Here is a 20,988-nt window from a genome sequence, read left to right as displayed (position 1 = left end):
AGAAGTATTTTCAGTTCTTTGGTTATTTTAACTTCTCCCTTGTCTGTGGCTCGGAACAATATTTGCTGTATCGTAACTCGTAGGGAAATTTGAATCCTGGGAAATCAGTGGAGCCTGCACTACGGTCGTTTATGCTCTATTTTAAGAGGTTAAATTTTGGACTTTATCAAAATTGACTCACGACTTGGACAGTGAATCGCAAGCTGGACAGTGAGAACGTCATAGCACGAAATACGTATTTTCCCACGGCGCACGATTGTGCGTCTGATTATTTTAAGATCGCCGCAATTCCGTAGAGCCACAGAGATTTTATTCCAGGTGCTAACTTGGACAACGAGAGTCAAAGTATGATTATGAGCTGTAACTTGTAATCATTTTGCTTTATAGACTTCGGAATTCAAAGCAGTAACCAAATTCTACCTGTGTGGGATCGTTTAAAATTAGTTGGGAAGCTACTTCTCTCGCCCATAAGTTTCCATTAAAATAACTAGACATTATTCAGTCATATTAATTTTTACTTCAGTTTATGGGGGGGGGGGGGGGGGGGGAGGCGAGAAGCTTAAGTACTATACCACACCTTGACAGCACATTTCAATCGCACAAACTTTATCTCATACAAACATTGTGGGAACATACTAAAATGTAGACTTTCGCGGCCGGAAATATCACGTCCATCATAAGAAGAGGAGAAACGGAACGATCAGCTGGGAGGCAATCGAAATTGCTAAACACCTTCATAATTTCAATCGAAAGGAGGAGGGCGTGAAATTAAGCGGTATATGGATGCCGGTGTTAAAGAAGATGTGTACCACCCGTCCACTACTGGGTGATGGCAACGGCGATCGACGGCGACGGACAGCGGCCAATTGCACTGACGTTTTCAAAACACGTGACGTCACGCCGCGGCGCGGGAGCGCGCGGTCACGGAATTTAGCGGCAGTCAGTAGCGAACCAGCGGGTGTGTTGGACCTTCTATCGAGCTACGGACCCCCTTGAAGATGTCTCCCGCAGTCGGAGACGAAACGTTGGCAATTGACACAGAATTCATCAACCGACCACGGCATATCAGCCCGGATAATTATAATGGACATGACTGGGAACAGCGAGTAAAGCGCTGCAGTCAGCACTTCCTAAATTTGAGAGTTCTATGAGGGCTTGTCAACAGCGATTGAATTCATCTGCATAATTTGTGCTGGGTCAGAATGATTTCGCATGTTATTGAGATGTAATTTTCTTAGGTTTCTCTTCAATCTACTGAAACAGCAAGAGACAAATAAACCATTGGTAAAGGGACATGTAAAATTTTGCAACTTTTTATGTGTAATGTATGTTGCGCATTTGTGGAGTAGTAGAATACCTTGTACAGCTTTGTTGGGGAGATGGCGGCAGAGATCATCCGTCAGCCCAGAGAAAACAGCAGAGCGCTGGAACCAGAGACCATCACGCACCAGCTGGCCGCTAGAAGAACAACTGACTGTTTTACACTGATTGCCCAGATAATTGAGACCACTTCTGTAATAGCCGGTATTTACAGGTTTGGCACGGATAACAGCGGCGACGCTTCGGGGCACGGAAGCGATTAGGCCTTCGTAGGTCGCTGCAAGGAGTTGGCATCACATCTGCACACAAATCACTTACTCCCCTTAAATTCCGGGGAGAGGGCGATGAACTCTGACGCCGCATTCTGTCACATCCCATATGTATTCGATTGGTTTCAGATCTGGCGAGTTGGGGGCCGCCAAATCAATTGTGGAACTCGCAACTGTTTTTCTCGGACCAATCCATCACACTCCTGGCCTTCTGACATGACGCATTATCTTACTGAAAAATGCCACTGCCATCGGGAAACATTATCGTCGTGAAAGGGAGCACGTGGTCTGTAACCAGTGTTCGATACTCCTTGGCCGTTGTGGTGCATTGCACGAGCGCTACTGGACTCATGAATGCCCACTTGAATGTTCTCCAGAGCACAAAAGAGCCGCCGCCAGCTTGTCTCCGTCACGCAGTTCAGGTGCCCAGGTGCTCTTCCCCTGGGAGACGACGGATTCGAGCCCTCACACCGGAATCATGAAGAAGCTACATCTACATTTATACCCCGCAAGGCCCCCAACGGTGTGTGGCGGAGGACACTTTACGTGCCATTGTCGTTACCTCCCATTCCTGTTCCACTCGTGTATGATTCGCGGGAAAAGCGACTACAGGAAACCCTCCGTGCGCGCTCGAATCTCTCTAATTTTACATTCGTGATCTCCTCGGGAGGTATAAGTAGGGGGAAGCAATATATTCGATACCTCATCGAGAAACGCGCCCTCTCGAAACCTGGACAGCAAGCTACACCGCGATGCAGAGCGCCTCTCTTGAAGAGTCTGCCACTTGAGTTTTCTAAACATCTCTGTAACGCTATCACGCTTACCAAATAACCCTGTGAAGAAACGCGCCGCTCTTCTTTGGATCTTCTCTATCTCCTCTGTCAACCAGCCCTAGTACGAATCCGACACTGATGAGCAATACTCAATTATAGGCCGAATGGGTGTTTGTAGGCCACCTCCTTTGTTGATGGACTACATTTTCTAAAGACTCTTCCAATGAATCTCAGACTTTTACCCGCTTTACCAACAATTAATTTTATATGATCAATCTACTACAAATCGTTACGTACTCATAATCCCAGATAGTTTACAGAAGTAACTGCTACCGATGTGTGTTCCGCTATCATATAATCATACAATAAAGGATCCTTCTTTTTATGTATCCGCAATACATTACATTTGTCTGTGTTAAGGGTCAGTTGCCACTCCCTGCACCAAGTGCCTATCCGCTGCAGATCTTCCTGCATTTCGCTGCAATTTTCTAGTGCTGCAACTTCTCTGTATACTACAGCATCATCCGCGGAAAGCCGCATGGAATCTCCGACACTATCTACTAGGTCATTTATATATATTGTGCAAAGCAATGGTTCCTTAACACTCCCCTGTGTCACGCCAGAGGTTACTTTAACGTATGTGGATGTCTCTCCATTGAGAACAACATGCTGTGTTCTGTTTGCTATAAACTCTTCATTCCAGCCACACAGCTGGTCTGATATTCCGTAGGCTCTTACTTTGTTTATCAGGCGACAGTGCGGAACTGTATCGAACGCCTTCCGGAATTTAAGGAAAATGGCATCTACCTGGGAGCATGTATCTAATACTTTCTGGGTCTCGTGAACAAATACAGCGAGTTGGGTCTCACACGATCGCTTTTTGCGGAATCCATGTTGATTCCTACAGAGTAGATTCTGCGCTTCCACAAATGACGTGATACGCGAGCAAAGAGCATGTTCTAAAATTCTACAACAGTTCGATGTCATAGGCCTATAGTTTTGCGCATCTGCTCGACGACCCTTCTTGAAAACTGGAACTACCTGTGCTCTTTTCCAGTCAATTGGAACCTTCCGTTCCTGTGGAGACTTGCGGTACACGGTTGTTAGAAGGGGGACAAGTCCTTTCGCGTACTCTGTGTAGAATCGTATTGGTATCCCGTCAGGTACAGTGGACTTTCCTCTGTTGAGTGATTTCAGTTGCTTTTATATTCCTTGGGCACTTATTCCTGTGTCAACCATTTTTTAGTTGGTGCGAGGATTTAGAGAAAGAACTACAGTGCGATCTTCCTGTGTGAAACAGCTTTGGAAAAAGTTGGTTAGTATTTCAGTGTGTGTCATCCTCTGTTTCAATGCCATCATCATCCCAGAGTGTCTGGATACGCTGTTTGGGGATTTATCAGACCGTGAAAAGTTCTGCCACTGCGGTAACGTCAAGTATCGATGGACAGGTGTCCATTACAGTTGTAACTGTCGATGTCACGGTGTTAACATTGAGACATGCATGGGGCGTCGGCTGAGGAGGCCCCATCGTTAGGAATATTCGGTGTCCTCCGTGTTCAGACATACTTGTACTCTGCCTAGCATTGAAGTCCAATGTCAGTTCCGCCACCTGTTCTGTTTTATTCGTCTACCCAGCCTGTGACGTCCGACAACTGCAATTAGTGGTGGACGCCCAACTCGACGACGTCCGGACGTGGTTTAATATTGGTTTCGCCACGTGTTGAAGACATTCAACACAGCACCCCTCGAACACCCAACAAGTTGTCCAGTTTCCAAAATGCTCTTACCGAGCCTCAGAGCCGGCCCCAATGGCGGGGCGGTTCTAGGCGCTACAGTCTGGAACCGCACGACCGCCACGATCGCAGGTTCGAATCCTGCCTCGGGCATGGATGTATGTCATGTCCTTAAGTTAGTTAGGTTTACGTAGTTTTAAGTTCTAGGGGACTGATGATCTCAGAGTCATTTGAATCATTTGAACCGAGCCTCAGAGGTTTTAAAAATGTGCCTTCGGTCAGATTTAGGTAGATCGCCCGCCTTCCCCATTCTACACACAGACAGCATACATGCACATGTAATACATGCACCATGTTTGTGTCTGACTGGCAGTCATTCCTCGCCTGGACGGCTTTATGTCGACAGTTGGTTGGTGGACATAATGTTCTGGCTGATCATTGTATAAAGGCTGTTAATACCGCTATTTGCATTCTCTGGCAGTCAAAACAAATTGTTCCTCCTCAGCGATCGCTTTCCGAAGTGCTGACGATTGCTTAGTGGTATGGAGGAAATCGTGGAAAGTAGTTCATTGCATCTGTTAGCAGTGAGACGCGAGAATATGAACACTATGTGAAAGGATACGAAATGAAGTAAATAAACTAACGAGCTTCATAAGCATTCGTCTTTCTTCACTATAGCTTCAACCTACGTTTATTGTCATGCAGTCATCGTCATGAAATCTCTCGTTCCAATGGATACATTTAAAACTACTGCAGCTGCACATTCGTCCTCGCTGTTCTGAGCCGTTGCAGCAGTGGACTCCAATTTGACGTTTAGGATTCAGCAAGTAGCTGCAGTCGTTTACGTATTCCGCGCTGACGTGGATCCAGCAGCAAACGTCGTAGTGACTAGCTCTCACGTTACATTTACTTTAATTTTTATTGTAGGTCCGTCCGGGGCAGCACCCCTCAAAACTTCCAGAGATACTCTTTGAAATCCTCGATAAATTCAGTACTTCAAAAACAGAAAAAAACAATTACTTTTCAGTTAGGCAAACGCAACATATGCAGCGGCTAATGATGCCTGTCTGGAGATTACAATTTCTGAATGTCCTCTCACTGCCCATGCAGCTCCCTCGCCATTGAGAGACAACTTCGTGGGTCTGTGGGAGGAGTGGTTAGCGTTGGAGAAAAAGCTGAGGCCCGCGAAACCGACGACACGACCGCGGCGCATCTCCTTACGGCGACAGCGACGGCAGCAACTACTTTTAACGCACCTCCGGATAGGAAACTGTCCTTTGACGCATGGGTCCCTCCTTCGGCAGGACGACCAACTTGTGTACAGTTCTTGTAGTGCAAACCTTTTCCTACGCCAAACTGTAACTAAATGCGCTTTATACCAAGCAATTAGGGCCGCAACCCACTGACCAGTTGACCTCTGTTTTAGATGAAGAACTGAATGTGTTTCGTGTGTTAAGATTCTATTTTATGACTGGTCTCGTCGATAGTGGCTTAGGTAGAAGAATTTACTTTGTTTGCAAGATGGTTGCTACATCGTTTCATTTCCTGTGGACCCTGAAGACACACTTTCATGTTGCACTATTTTGACTTTGTGTCTTTACAGTCAATGTATTTTACTCACACACTGCCCTGACTTGTCCCTCGTTTGCTGTTTGTGAACAAATGTGAGGAAGACAACCCCAAGATGGTTGTAGATTCCAATTTTATAATTTACGTTTTGTTGGTTGCTGCTAGCAATTAATAACCACTGTTGTGTTCATTTTGTTAAGTGTGGGTGCTGACGAAATAGCAGCTTAGCGCAATATACAAGCCAGTAGCATCACAAAAACAGTCATTCAAAGAAATAAAAGCAAAAAAAAATTATCTTCCTCGCTGTATTGCTACAACAACTGAGTAAATAAAGCAAACGAATGTTCACTTTAAATTTTGATTTATTCGAAACATTTGCAAATTCATTTCAAACAATTTCTAAAAAGCGTACATTAAAATTTTCTTCATGACAAGGCTACAATCAAGAATGAACCAATTTTTAAGGGCACTTCACATTGTTAGTCACATCAAAACCAGAGACTTGAGTTTTACTGGGTACAAGAAATTTACAAGTGAATGCCTTCTTCTTCGGTGGTTCAGTAACACAAAAGGACGTTTTAATGGGACAGACCTTCTTTGGAGTAAATGCTCTTATCTTTGGAGGGCCTGTGACTATGAAGGCTGCCTTAATAGGACACACCTTCCGTTCAGTAAAGGCCCTCTTCTTCGGTGGGCCTGTAACGATAAAGGCTGTTTTGATCGGAAATGGTCCTGTTTTTAAGGGCGCTAGTTTCATAAGGCCAACACTAAGAGATGCTCTCAAACGACAATATTCTGCAAAAATAGAGGTGGTTGCCAAACATTGCATATTGGAGGGCTCATCATGTATATCCAACTTCTCATTAGAGGGCTCATCAGGCCAAGGTGCAGTACTTTCTAATGAGTCTGGTGGTGGCTCAGAATCTCTTTCCCATTTCTCATTAGAGGGCTCATTAGGCCATTGTGCAGTACCTTCTACTGAGTCTGGTGATGGCTCAAAATTTCTATCCAACTTCTCATTAGAGGGCTCATCAGGCCATTGTGCAGTACTTTCTACTGAGTCTGGTGGTGGCTCAGAATCTCTTTCCAACTTCTCATTATAGGGCTCATCAGGCCATTGTGCAGTACTTTCTACTGAGTCTGGTGGTGGCTCAGAATCTCTTTCCAACTTCTTATTATACGGCTCATCAGGCCATTGTGCAGTACTTTCTACTGAGTCTGGTGGTGGCTCAGAATCTCTTTCTAACTTCTCCTTATAGGGCTCATCAGGCCATTGTGCAGTACTTTCTACTGAGTCTGGCGGTGGCTCAGAATCTCTTTCCAACTTCTCATTATAGGGCTCATCAGGCCATTGTGCAGTACTTTCTACTGAGTCTGGTGGTGGCTCAGAATCTCTTTCCAACTTCTCATTATACGGCTCATCAGGCCATTGTGCAGTACTTTCTACTGAGTCTGGTTGTGGCTCAGAATGTCTATCAAACTTTTCATTAGAGGGCCCATCAGGCCATAGTGCAGTACTTTCTACTGAGTCTGGTGGTGGCTCAGAATCTCTTTCCAACTTCTCATTATACGGCTCATCAGGCCATTGTGCAGTACTTTCTACTGAGTCTGGTGGTGGCTCAGAATCTCTTTCCAACTTCTCATTATAGGGCTCATCAGGCCATTGTGCAGTACTTTCTACTGAGTCTGGTGGTGGCTCAAAATATCTTTCCAACTTCTCATTACAGGGCTCATCAGGCCATTGTGCAGTACTTTCTACTGAGTCTGGTGGTGGCTCAGAATCTCTTTCCAACTTCTCAGTACAGGGCCCATCAGGCCATTGTGCAGTACTTTCTACTGTGTCTGGTTGTGGCTCAGAATATCTATCGAACTTTTCATTAGAGGGCCCATCAGGCCATTGTGGAGTACTTTCTACTGAGTCTGGTGGTGGCTCAGAATCTCTTTCCAACTTCTCATTATAGGGCTCATCAGGCCATTGTGCAGTACTTTCTACTGAGACTGGTGGTGGCTCAGAATCTCTTTCCCACTTCTCATTATAGGGCTCATCAGGCCATTGTGCAGTACTTTCTACTGTGTCTGGTGGTGGCTCAGAAACTCTTTCGAACTTCTTATTATAGGGCTCATCAGGCCATTGTGCAGTACTTTCTACTGTGTCTGGTTGTGGCTCAGAATATCTATCGAACTTTTCATTAGAGGGCCCATCAGGCCATTGTGGAGTACTTTCTACTGAGTCTGGTGGTGGCTCAGAATCTCTTTCCAACTTCTCATTATAGGGCTCATCAGGCCATTGTGCAGTACTTTCTACAGAGTCTGGTGGTGGCTCAGAATCTCTTTCCAACTTCTCATTGTAGGGCTCATCGGGCCATTGTGCAGTACTTTCTTCTGAGTCTGGTGGTGGCTCAGAATCTCTTTCCAACTTCTCATTATAGGGCTCATCAGGCCATTGTGCAGTACTTTCTACTGAGTCTGGTGGTGGCTCAGAATCTCTTTCCAACTTCTCATTATAGGGCTCATCAGGCCATTGTGCAGTACTTTCTACTGAGTCTGGTGGTGGCTCAGAATCTCTTTCCAACTTCTCATTATACGGCTCATCAGGCCATTGTGCAGTACTTTCTACTGAGTCTGGTGGTGGCTCAGAATATCTATCCAACCTCTCATTAGGGGGTGCATCAGGCCATTGTGCAGTACTTTCTACTGAGGCTGGTGGTGGCTCAGCATAACTCTCTAATTCCTCATCCGCTGGCTTGTCCTGCCAGTCTGCAAGAGATGCCACTGAGGGTGCTGGTGGTCTAGCATCCATCTCTAACTGCATATCGGGGGGCTGAGATAGGGATTCGGCAGTAGTCGCGGGTTCTGATGCTGGAGGCACGGCAATTGTCTCGAGCTGATCTGTTTTCTCATCTAGTCTTCTTCTGTGAGCGGGATGGTGTTGGCGAGTCCACTCCTGTTGGCAGAATACAGAAAGCTCGGTAAGAGACATGGAACACAAAATCATATATGTGTATTCAATGTACATAACGAGAATAATTCTGTAACTATCAGTTTGTTGCTTTTAACTATGATAGAAGGAGAACAATTTTAAAAATAATTGATGTCTGATTATTAACGTTCGTTTGGCACAGCTGTAATATGCGGTTGTGTGTACTTATTTGCGTTTAATGTTTCAGTACGAATTTTTCAGTTGCGTGTGAGTTCAAGTAATAATGGAGATGACGGCAAACGCGATGCAAAATATAATTCCGATTTACGTGTATATTTAATACTGTTTATCCCAGCAGTTACAGATGTGTCCACTTTTTATGTAATGGTCATGTATACGTACATGTTCCGGTTATGTGGGCAAGTTCAGTATATTAAATCTATTGACCCTCACAGCTCGCACTTTTTATGGGGCGATACCTGCTTGAATGGTTCACCGGCGTTGCATCTGATTTTGTGGTGTAACTAGCTCGGCATTTTTACGAGGGAAACGCTCGTCGTCTTCTGGGACACCACCTAAATCTTCAGTGGCTACTTGGTAATACTGTGACTCTACAAATACCATCCGACACCGATTGTGGTTGTTCTCGTGAAGCATATGAAATAACTTGGGAGGCACTTGCCCTCTGAAAGTAGTGCACGCTATTCCAATGAAGTCCAACTATTACAAAGAAGAAGCTGCAGTGGTTTGTGACATACAGTAACGGGACCGCCCAATTGTTTGGTGGACCCAAACATATTCGAAGGTGACAGCGTGAATCCAATGTGCATTGACAGGATACCGGAAAAGGCAAACTCAAAGGGCGTTTCTCACTTGTAAACGGATATGCACGGAAGTAAATAGAACACAGAAACGACAGAGAAAAATTGCACGTGAAGTGAGTTTGTAACTCCCTGAGAAAAGACATACTGCTTAGCGCCGCATTAAGTTAAAAGTTCTCGGAAGAGGGAAATTGTTTGTACTGGAAGCGGTGTAACCATCCGCTGAAAGGACTTCCACCACCAACTGTTAGTGATAAGCCTTGGTCTTCGTCAGACTATTCCACCACCAGCTCTAAGTAACAAACATAGGACTTTTAGAGAGGACTGTAAAGATGATAATGATTTACAATGTAAGGGCATTATTATGCTGTTATATCAGTCACTAACAGTTCATCAGGCAAAGCCAATAAACACTAACCGATAATCTAAAACTACTCTCCATCTTCCTCAACTAGTTCTCTTAAAATTTACCTGCGTATTATTTGTGCAGGAGAAACCTGAAACATGGAAACCTCAAATTACTACATCTTTACCTAAGCAAGGATTAAATCATTACCCCGAAACAGAGCAAAACAGCTATATAAGCCACTAAGTGTGAAACAGGAATTCCAATATTAAACGCTGGGCAGAGTGAGCGAATGGGTGGAAAGAGTTCATTGAAAGTCTCTACGAGGGATAGAAATGGATGTTGAGATGATAGACGTAGGGGTACAGTAATGGCACTTATCAGAGTTTCGACGCACTTACTGTCAAATAAATCTACAGACATCGACTGCATATCTACATTTCTAAAATCATGAGTGAAAGTGAAAACCAAACGACTTTTCAACTTCGATTGAAGGATTTTTTAGTCTACAAACTACACAAAATTCCGAAGGGTTATAAGAGCGAGAACTACCGCAAAATCGACTGACAAGTATAACACACCGAAGAATGGAAAAGACAGCTTTGATTGAGGAAAGGTGCTGCGAATACACAGAAAGAAAGATCCCATATCACTTAGCTACAATATAGCAGGTCAGCAACTGGAAGCAGGTAATTCCATAAATTATCTGGGAGTACGCATTAGGAGTGATTTAAAATGGAATCGTCGGTAAAGCAGATGCTAGACTGAGATTCATTGGAAGAATCCTAAGGAAATGCAATCAGAAAACAAAGGAAGTAGGTTACAGTAGGCTTGTTCGCCCACTGCTTGAATACTGCTGAGCAGTGTGGGATGCGTACCGGTTGATAGAAGAGGTAGAGAAGATCCAATGGAGAGCAGCGTGCTTCGTTACAGGATCATTTAGTAATCGCGAAACCATTACGGATATGATAGATAAACACCGGTGGAAGATGCTGCAGGAGAGACGCTCAGTAGCTCGGTACGGGCTTTTGTTAAAGTTTCGAGATCATACCTTCACCGAGTATATTGCTCCCTCCTACATATATCTCGCGAAGAGAGCATGAGGATAAAATCAGAGAGATTAGAGCCCACACAGAGGCATACCGACAATCCTTCTTTCCACGAACAATACGAGACTGGAATAGAAGGGAGAACCGGTAGAGGTACTCAAGGTACGCTCCGTCACACACCGTGAGGTGACTTGCGGAATATGGATGTAGATGTAGGAAAAGGCACCAGAGAGGCGCCTCTGACGTCGCTCATTATTGTAGAAGCAAGACTGCAAAAAGAGTTCCACGATGTAAAATAGTGGAATATGTTTCAGTTTCTCGGTCTTTCGCCCATACTATTCAGTCTGCCCATCAGCGAAATGATGACGAAAGTAAATGAAAGGATCATGTGTGGGTTTAAATTCAGGATGGAAGGATGTCAGTGATAAGATTCAGTGGTGGCACTGCTGTCATCAGTAAAAGTGAAGGGAAATGTTACACTGGGCTGTTATATTGAATCAGAAACAGTGTTGCAGAAAGTAGCAATTACACGAGAGACGGTTCCTGAATATAGTATGGCGGTATGCTTCATTTCTTCTTTTGGTGAGCTCAGTGGTAGAGCCACTTGAAAAACTAACTAAATTTCTTAACATTGTTTAGAATCTAGTCGCACAGATAAAGCAATCTTTGTTTGTAAGCTGTTGCTAGCCTCGAGTGGTGTGATTACTTCTATTTACTTCATTTTGTGAGAAGTTTCCATGGATGTGTTATGGGTGTGTTAATGAAGAAAGTATTTTTCGCTGCACTGGGTGATGTAATTGATCAGTGATTGTCAGATCAGAGCAATTTCTGATCCTATTATTGTGGGAGGCGTGTTTTTGAACAGTACTGCGTATTCAAGGATCACACAGGTAATGTTTTTGCTTTCAGCACGTTCAGCAGTGGATGTGACGTTTTTATGTACTCCGGTGAAAGTTTTTCATTTGGTGTTTTCAGCCAGAAGACCGTTTTGATGCATCTGACCACAGTTGTCTCTACTCAACAGCTAACTCCTCAATTTGTGTACGACTACTGCAAGCTACACCTATTTGAGCCACCTCACCGTCGTGACGCTTTGGAAACAAAGTGATGATTGCTTGATACCACATGAAGTGTCCCGTTAAAAGATATCCCTTTTAGTAAGTTGTGCCATAAATCTCATTTCTGTCCAGTTCGTTTCAGTACCTCCTCAGCAATTATCGAATCTATCCAGTTGTGTAAGGCAGGTAAAAAATGAGCTGACAAAACATATCCCATGTTTCATTACTGCTTGGGGATGCAGAGTATTAGACATTTACGAGAGTCAGCTTAAGATAAGTGCTGTACGCCACTCACCAGATCATCACGAAAGAGCCCAGTGCACTCTCCAGCTGCCGCCTGGGAATGCAGATGTTCGACCCACTGCATCTGTACAAAAAGGAAAGAAAAAAATTTTGTAGTTAACGTATGTACCCACAGGAACACTACAGACTACATCTATAGCTGAAACCATTTAACACCAACATAAAATAGACTGGAAAGTGCTACAGAATCGATCCTGATGTCGAACCAATTAAATTTGAAGTGAGGAGGGCCCTAGTGTGATGACTGACTTTTCCAGTGCATACAGCTTATTGAGTATGAGTACTTCAAGGCTAGTAAATACAGATGTAGGAATAAATAATTGAAATGAAGGTAATTCACCGGTCATATCACATAGTTAAATAGAGAGCTGTGTAAAGTTAAAGAAAGCGGCCGTCAGCAATAATCCAAAACTCAGTGGAAGTAAGTATCTTGGTGTTAGTGGGTACAGTGTCGCAATCTCCCACATAACAATGAAAAAGTAGAGACAAGATCAATAGCGAAGAAAACAGGAAAAGCGATGCTTGGAAATAATCACATTCAGAACAAAGAATTGACAGCCTTATAGGTCAATATAGAAATTTGATTCCTGAACATCTAAAGGCAGAAAAAGACAGGTTTGAAGACAGCGGAGAGAGATCTTTATATTGTTGTTGTTGTTGTTGTTGTTGTGGTCTTCAGTCCTGAGACTGGTTTGATACAGCTCTCCATGCTACTCTATCCTGTGCAAGCTTCTTCATCTCCCAGCACCTACTGCAGCCTACGTCCTTCTGAATCTGCTTATTGTATTCATCTCTTGGTCTGCCTCTACGATTTTTGCTCTCCAAGCTGCCCTCCAGTACTAAATTGGTGATCCCTTGATGCCTCAGAACATGTCCTACCAACCGATCCCTTCTTCTAGTCAATTTGTGCCACAGACTCCTCTTCTCCCCAGTTCTATTCATTACTTCCTCATTAGTTATGTGATCTACCCATCTAATCTTCAGCATTCTTCTGTGGCACCACATTTCGAAAGCTTCTATTCTCTTGTTGTCCAAACTATACATCGTCCATATTTCACTTCCATACATGGCTACACTCCATACAAATACTTTCGAAACGACTTCCTGACACTTAAACCTATACTCGATGTTAACAAATTTCTCTTCTTCAGAAACGCTTTCCTTGCCATTGCCAGTCTACATTTTATATCCTCTCTACTTCGACCATCATCAGTTATTTTGCTCCTCAAATAGCAGAACTCCTTTACTACTTTGTCTCATTTTATTATCTTATTCCCTCAGCATCACCCGACTTAATTCGACTACATTCCATTATCCTCGTTTTGCTTTTGTTGATGTTCATCTAAATTTTCGTAAGTGAGTGACGTCCGTTAGTGAGCACATGGTGTGTGTGTGTGTGTGTGTGTGTGTGTGTGTGTGTGTGTGTGTGTGCAACTGCTGTGTTGTACGTCGTCAGGAAACGGAGTGGTGCTCACCTTCGGAGCTTTGGTGACCTGCTCCAACTCGACCAGCCGTCGATGCCCCTGCATCGTCTTCCTTCGGCCGAAACAAGGACAGCACGCTGTCCAGTATCTCCTCCAACCCATCTGCAGCAGAGAAGAGCCTGTTCCACAAGCTGCCGAATGGTTTACGGTATAGTAATTGCTGCACTGTGCTGCACAGTAGAATCTTTCCTGTTATCACCATACTGTGAAATAGATGGCGTGTTCAGCACCGCAAAAAACCAGTTTGTAGCAATATGGAGTAGTTCCAAAAGAAGGGAAAGTTTTCAGATAGAGAAATAGTCTTAGCAGTTGTTAAACTGCTCTGGTATTGTCACGTAGAAACCACAGTCAAGTTCTTAAGTTAGGTTGGTCAATGAAGTACTATATTTAGACTTGAAACACGTTAATTACTGAAAACAGCTCGCAGCCAGAACAGAACTGCCTTCCTGAACGAAGATTGCAGATATCGACACTGACGGAGAAAAATCGCAACTCCAAAAAATAATTAACGTAGAATATTGAAATTTAGGGAATACATTTGCCTAGGTCACATATTTAAGTGCTCAGTATTGCAAGATCTCAGGGTAAATTAAAGTGCAAGGTGGCCATCGCAAATGTGAAATTCTGATACATTAATAATCGGCGTAGCAGCCAGAACGTTGATTGGAAGGATGCAAAGGTGCGTGCGTTGCGCTCTACAGCTGCCGGATGGCTGTTTGTTTGACAGAATTCGGTGCCTATTGCACTTGTTCGGACAACACAGGGACAGTTAATGCTAGTTATAGATGACGTCCCATTGCGACGTAACGCTCTCTTTCGCACATAGACGGCGGTTCTGCAACATAAATTGTTCACCTATCTCGAAACTGCTGCAGATCCGCAAACGTAACTCCTGACTGCAGCTACTTAAGGGGGTAGGACGTCAAACGGGGCGACTTGGATCAGGAGAGGTATCACAGGACATTTTAATTTCTACTGTCTATACTTCTTCAAATAAATTCATAAAACTTTGTCAACATCACCAGGAAGGATTCAAGATTCACACTCGTTGCAGTGGAAGATCGAAAACATAACAAAATAAATTTTTTTACGTGTGAAATTTCATCATTCTTTCACTTACCAATGGCTGCATTTGTTGCTATAGGTACACTTTTCTTCATAAGTTAGAGAGATTCTTCGATTAATTTTGCACAGCATACAAACCATACTTACAGGTGTATGAAACTCTAGAATTTATTTAATTTATGAAAAAACGAATGAGCTGTTATATTTTAAACTTCATGTTTAGAAAAAAACACAAATTTTCTAGTTAATTACCTCAATTTTCAGCACAGTTTTTAATAGATTTGTAAAATTATAGAGTTTCGTACACCTTTGAGTATGTTTTGCATGCTGTGGAAAATTCATCGAAAAATCTCTCTTACTCATGAAGAAAAGTGTACCTATAGCAACAAATGCTGCCTTTAGTAAGTGAAAAAAAGATGAACTTTTACGTGTAAAAAAATTTATTTTGTTATGTTTTCGAACTTCCACTGCTATGAGTGTTTATTCTGAATCTTTCCTGGTCATGCTGACAAAGTTTTATGAATTTATTTGTAAAAGTATAGACAGTGGAAATTAAAATGTCCTGTGACGCTTCTCCTCCTGCAAGTCGGCCTGTTTGACGTCCTACCCCCCCTTAAGAGATCTCAGGAAAGCAATGTTGAAGAAACTGAGATTTCGTAACTACACGTCGAAGGCCGCTATAAGTACAAAAAGCTGAATATAGTCTTGTTAACTCCAAAGAATAAATCGGAAATGGGTTGCTGTTAAAATTTCTAATTTCAAAGGTCCTTTTAAACTTCCATTAAGATTTTTTTATTGACATTAAGCAAGATCATCAGCCCAATGTGTTCAAATCACTGATGTTACTGTTCACAGTCCTCGCCACACTCGAACAGCCAGAACTTTTCCTATCCAATTCCGAAATCATTTACGAGAGTAACACAGGCAATAAACTGCTATATACTTTTGCATTCGGCACTCAGTGGTTGTCTTTAAATAAAGTTTTTGCTCGTCATAAATACTCAGTAAAAAAAATTTACTTTGTAGTGCCACACTTTTAGTTCAAAGTTTACACACGCGATTTTCTCCAGAACAAAACATCTCTCGACTCTTAAAATTTCACAAATAGTTAATGGTAAACACCAGCTACATTCATCACTGTACCGAAACGCGGAAGTCACAATATCACTTCATTTTGCACATAGTGCGTTCGGACACTTTCAGCATGACCAGCTCCTTCGAAAATTAGTCCACCACTCCCTTCTTCTCTCTGCCTCTACAAGCACCTCTATCTCATACGTTAGGTGGCAAACCGTCTCCCTTCTTATTGGCTGTACAGAATTACGGCCAATCAGAGCTGACTTTCAGGGCGCGGCTCGCTCCAAAATCTAGAAAGAACCAACCACTGCTCTCAGCTCATTGACATCATTAAAATAAACAACTCAAAACTCCCTTTTTAAACAAATGAAATGAAACAAATTTTAAGCTGCACTTAACGTTCAGGAATTTAACTATATAATCGCGAACGTTCTGGCTGTCTCTTACATATTCAAACATGCTTGGACATCCGCCATCCACTAGTACGGAAACCACTGGTGGATTCGTTCCCACGATACAAAGCTGGAACACTTGCAAGTTCGTATAGAGAACTACAAACTGAAAATTTAATATTGGCGAATGTCCCACATACACTCACACAAGTATTCTCTTTCACACCCGCCCTAACACAAAACATAAATATCTACTTGAAATTCTTGAAGCTATTAGTAGAGCAAAATTACGAAAGGTTTTCTAAAATGAGAACTTTCCAAATTTGAAACTAAGCACTGAAGGTGTTCATATCTTTTCAAATAGTCACAGTTAGTGATTTTGAAACATCCCCTTAGAAAAATTTGTGAATTACTATGCTGATAAACCTCTTACGTTATTTGATTTTTAAACAGCTGAGCAGAACTGAACTTACTCAGACATTTCTCCCTTTACTTATTCTGATCAACACTAAAATGTCACACAATATTTTTAGTGCAACGCAATCTGACTTTTAATAGTCCCTACAAAAGAATGGCCCTGACTAACATTAACCTATGCCTTTCATGAATCACTTACCTCAAAAAATCTTCATTACTCGAACTACTGCAATACAGTGAGCGCCAATGCTGCCAGCTGAATAAAAGATTCTAACTACTGAAGGCACTGACTACTGATGGGCATGGTTAGCAAATGAAAGATTTTGATAGAGAACAAACAATGTATTTACCTTAATAATATTCAAAAGTCATCATATATATATATATATATATATATATATATATATATATATCATTTCATGAAACACAGTATTACAAATTTACTCTTTCCGGTGGAAACATGTCCAGATCGTCCGCTCTCAAAATTCCGCCCTTTCTCTCCCCACATCCACTACTGCTGGCGGCTCACATCCAACTGCCCAACACTACAATAGCGAATAATTCAACAATGCAAACCAGCCACAGACTGATCATAGCACAGTTAGTGTTTTCATACAGAGCGCTACGTGGCGTTACCAATATAAAAACCTAAATAGCGTACTAACAATTTAGTTTTTTAAATGTTGGATAATTACGTTTTTTAATGACTTTTTTTTGTAACTTCCAAATTATGACCGTTATTGACTTCAGATTTTGACAGATTGTTCCTTTACACAACAGAAGGCTATGTACCTAATATGAAGTTTGTCGGACTATTTCTAGACCAGTTATTAATTTTAATAGTTCCAGAGAATGTAACTACACTGTAAGCGCTCTCCGCCACTTTCAGACGCTGCAGTCACGCCTTGTGGTCACGAAGCACGTCTGCAGGACACAGGTCGCACGTTGCAGATGGTATAAGATTCTGACTGCTTACGCTGGAGCGCACATACATTCATACAAGAAAGCTCTAATAGACAAATTGGCGATCGCGCCCTAACCGCGACACCTCAGCACGTGTACTCAAATGGAGACACAATAGACCGAGAGAGTGAGTGGGCACTGTATAGCATGTTGGGTTACAACAGCCGTAAGTGAGCGAGCAGCATCATGTTGGAAAACTCCCCCTGGGACACTGTTCACGAATGGCAGCGCAACAGGTCGAAACTACAGATTGACGCACAAATTTTGCAGTAAGGGTGTATGGGATAACCACACGAGTGCTCCTGTTATGACACGAAATTGCATTCCACACCGTAGCTCCAGGTGTAGGTCCCGTGTGTCCAGCACGATAACTGGTTGGTCGCTTGCCCTCAACTGGCCTTCTCCTAATCAACACACGGCTATCACCGGCACAGAATCAGAACCGGCTAACACAATGAACACTCTCTTGACACCACTGAAGTCCCAAATGCCGGTGGAAGGGCTGTAAGACGTTGTGGTCTCCTGACCTTCATTGCTTACATATTCCGCCCTCACAATCATATTCTCCACATCAAGACGCTTCATTCAAACCCAAACTCGATAAGATGAAGTCAATGTTGTATGAATTCATGTAAATGATACGCAAATAACAAGTGCGCACTGGGGTTGAGATACTCGAAGCTGGCATACACACACACACATTCAAGACACAACAGTCACAAAAGCTTTTAGTTTGGGAGAGGCAAACACCGCACGTCAGGAGGCTGGTCCCTTCCGAGGTTTCCACAGGGGACTACCTACATCAGCCGGTGGCCGCCCGTGAAGCGGACAGCGTTTGCCCGAGTGAAAGGAAGAACGACCCCGTGTTCGGATTAAAAGCAAATTCCACTACACTGTGTGGGAGCGCCCAGCCTACGCATTCTTTACAAACATAGCACACAAGTTTCAGAGGTTTTTCACAAGGAGACAGCAAACGCCAAACGCCGATGCTACAGATTTCCGGATTGGTCGTCTTAAACGAAACGACATTCTCCCGTTTTAGAAGAGCCATGCTGATTGGCGGACGATATTCATGACGCCTTGAGCTGAAGGAGTAATGGAAGAGACTGACATGTCTGGCGTGGAGAGGGGCCGTTCCGTTGCCGCTCTAGAAGAGAGAACACGTAACGAGAGCGTGCGCTCTCGTACGTGTAGTGAAAAGAGCGAGGAACAAGTCTCTCCTCAGTACTTCATTGGGAGAGCACCTCTGTCGAGAGTGAATTGGACTGTGACTCTACACTGAGTCCTTGCGATTAAGTGTAGTTCACTGTGTTGGCTGCCACGCTTATTGCGCAGTGTGAACAGAGTTATAGATAGTTAAACGCCTGCGAGCGAATTTTTGAGTGGCATCGCGGTGGACTGGTTATCTGACCGGTGTACCACGCCAATAGTTAGACTAGGGGCGAATATGAGACCTTGACCTCATCAACGCATAGGGTGAGTTTGATTGGTGAAGGTAAATCCAGATAGAACGAGAGTTATCTTATTTGTCAGCAGCGAGCGGCGCAGAGAGCAGACATTGCAGCTTACGGTATTGTACGCTACAGCTCTTGCGAGCCCCATATTTCCTCCACAACAGTACACTTCACTGCATTTCACACGTGACCTCATCGACCGTACCTAGCAACATTCTAACGGTTGACTATTCAAGTTGAGTAGGCGCGGCTCTCAGCCATTCTGCCAACTCAAAAACAATCTTAAACTTTGTATAGAAATTTCATTAGCGAATCCTATCCTTAAGAGGTAGCTTCACATTCCGAAAAGATACCGGAAATAAGTGCCATTGTGATTTCACAGAATTTTTGCAAAATAAATAATAATATTCGTTAGTTTCATGTTTTTCTTACACTAACTAGCACTACTCCAGTTCCCAAGTATCCCACTAGTTACATAAGAAATTATGTGAATTTTTGTCATTTCCTTACAGCGGGCGACTGCAGAAGATACTTATCGCTGAAAGTTTTTCAGGCATTTCTCTTTAGAACGTTAGCAGCGACTGTCTGACTTATGTAGTAGTGTGGGGGTGGAAATTGCATCTTGCAGGAGCCACAGGGTAAAGGGTACATCTCAGATTAATCCGTTTTGCAGAATGATAGAACAGCACCCACAGACTGACAGGTGTTAGTGGAATGTTCGCAACAGGGAGTCTGGCTTGGACCTGTTATTGAAGTAACCGATTTTTAACCGTTCACTGTGTCGCTGTGGTGCCAACAGGTGCTCAGATTCCTATTTAAAAAACGCAGTTGATATCCGTCCGACCTATGGCAGCGCCATCTAGCGGGCCAACCATAGAGCCATTTGGTTTTCCCCTTCAAGCTAGACGAGTTTCGTTGTTTGTAGTTTTATCGTTTGACGTTTGTCTCGTGAAATATTTGGCCCGGTCACTCTCAATGGACCACCGTATACGTCTCAACTTAAAAGATAGCTCTTAATACTAGAAGCCATAAACTGATACAGATACATAATACCAAAAGTCGGTACCAGTATACAAAGGGAAAAATCGAGAAAACTGCCGAGAGGTGGTATCGAAAACAACAGTTCAGCTTCAGCTATATAGCTCGTTCTAGTATTCCGATATAATCACAGAAACCCAAAAGGCTATATGAATACGTAAAACCATAAATCGGTGTGGCTACGGAAACGCGGTATCAAAGATTTCACTTCTACATCTACATCCATCTACGCGGTATCAAAAATTTCACTTCAACTATATAGCTCAAGTGAAAATTCTGGTTCCAATGTAAGAAACTCAAATCAAAGAAATTAATTATACCTGATATGTCTTTGGTAGCAAAATAACACAGAGGTAAAAAAACACAGAAACTTCAACCACAGTATTAAAATAATGACCGTGACAAAGACCTCCAATTACGAAATTTAAGAATCGTAAGTTAGACATAAAATATTCTGTAACAAAAACAAAATGCTCTAATTTTGGCATGTAACCGAGACTTAGGCTCATGAACAGAAATAAAGTTACGCGGTAGAGAAAAGGCTGCACGCATATTAAAGTAATGCAGTTTGACAGAAAATTTAAGAAACTGAAAGAAGAGAAAAAACCGAAACAAAATCCCAGCATCTTTTGACTGCCCTATAACAGATTTCACAGCCAAATGAAATCCCTCAATAATACTTATGTAGGCCCCAATCTTATAGTCTTTAAGTTCCCAGTTGTCGTTCACAATAAGCTGGCCACAACCCTTCCCGCCCAACACCGTTAAAAAGCACACGCATCTAACGCTATAGCAGTTGCTTCTGCGACCCCGGAAATACATCAAAGGAATCACCACAGCCGCCGACCTCAACTTACGTCTCTCACCTTCTCCTCACCAGAACATGATTCGTCAGTTTCAGCTATCACCTCATGCCCCCTTATAGGTCCACTATATT

General features: G+C 43.0%; 1 protein-coding gene across 1 annotated transcript; it reads right to left on the bottom strand.

Moving 5' to 3' along the window:
- Nucleotides 1-6,124: 6,124 nt before the first annotated feature.
- On the bottom strand, nucleotides 6,125-8,476 carry LOC126297809 (uncharacterized). The gene has a single exon (XM_049989065.1). It carries the CDS (start codon nucleotides 8,474-8,476, stop codon nucleotides 6,125-6,127), a length of 2,352 nt encoding a protein of 783 aa, XP_049845022.1.
- Nucleotides 8,477-20,988: the final 12,512 nt, after the last annotated feature.

The sequence above is a fragment of the Schistocerca gregaria genome, chromosome 1, assembly GCF_023897955.1.
Source record: "Schistocerca gregaria isolate iqSchGreg1 chromosome 1, iqSchGreg1.2, whole genome shotgun sequence".
In the NCBI taxonomy this organism is placed as follows: Eukaryota; Metazoa; Arthropoda; class Insecta; order Orthoptera; family Acrididae; genus Schistocerca; species Schistocerca gregaria.
The sequence above is the reverse complement of the archived record's forward strand: the minus strand, read 5'-3'. Positions and strand labels throughout refer to the sequence as shown.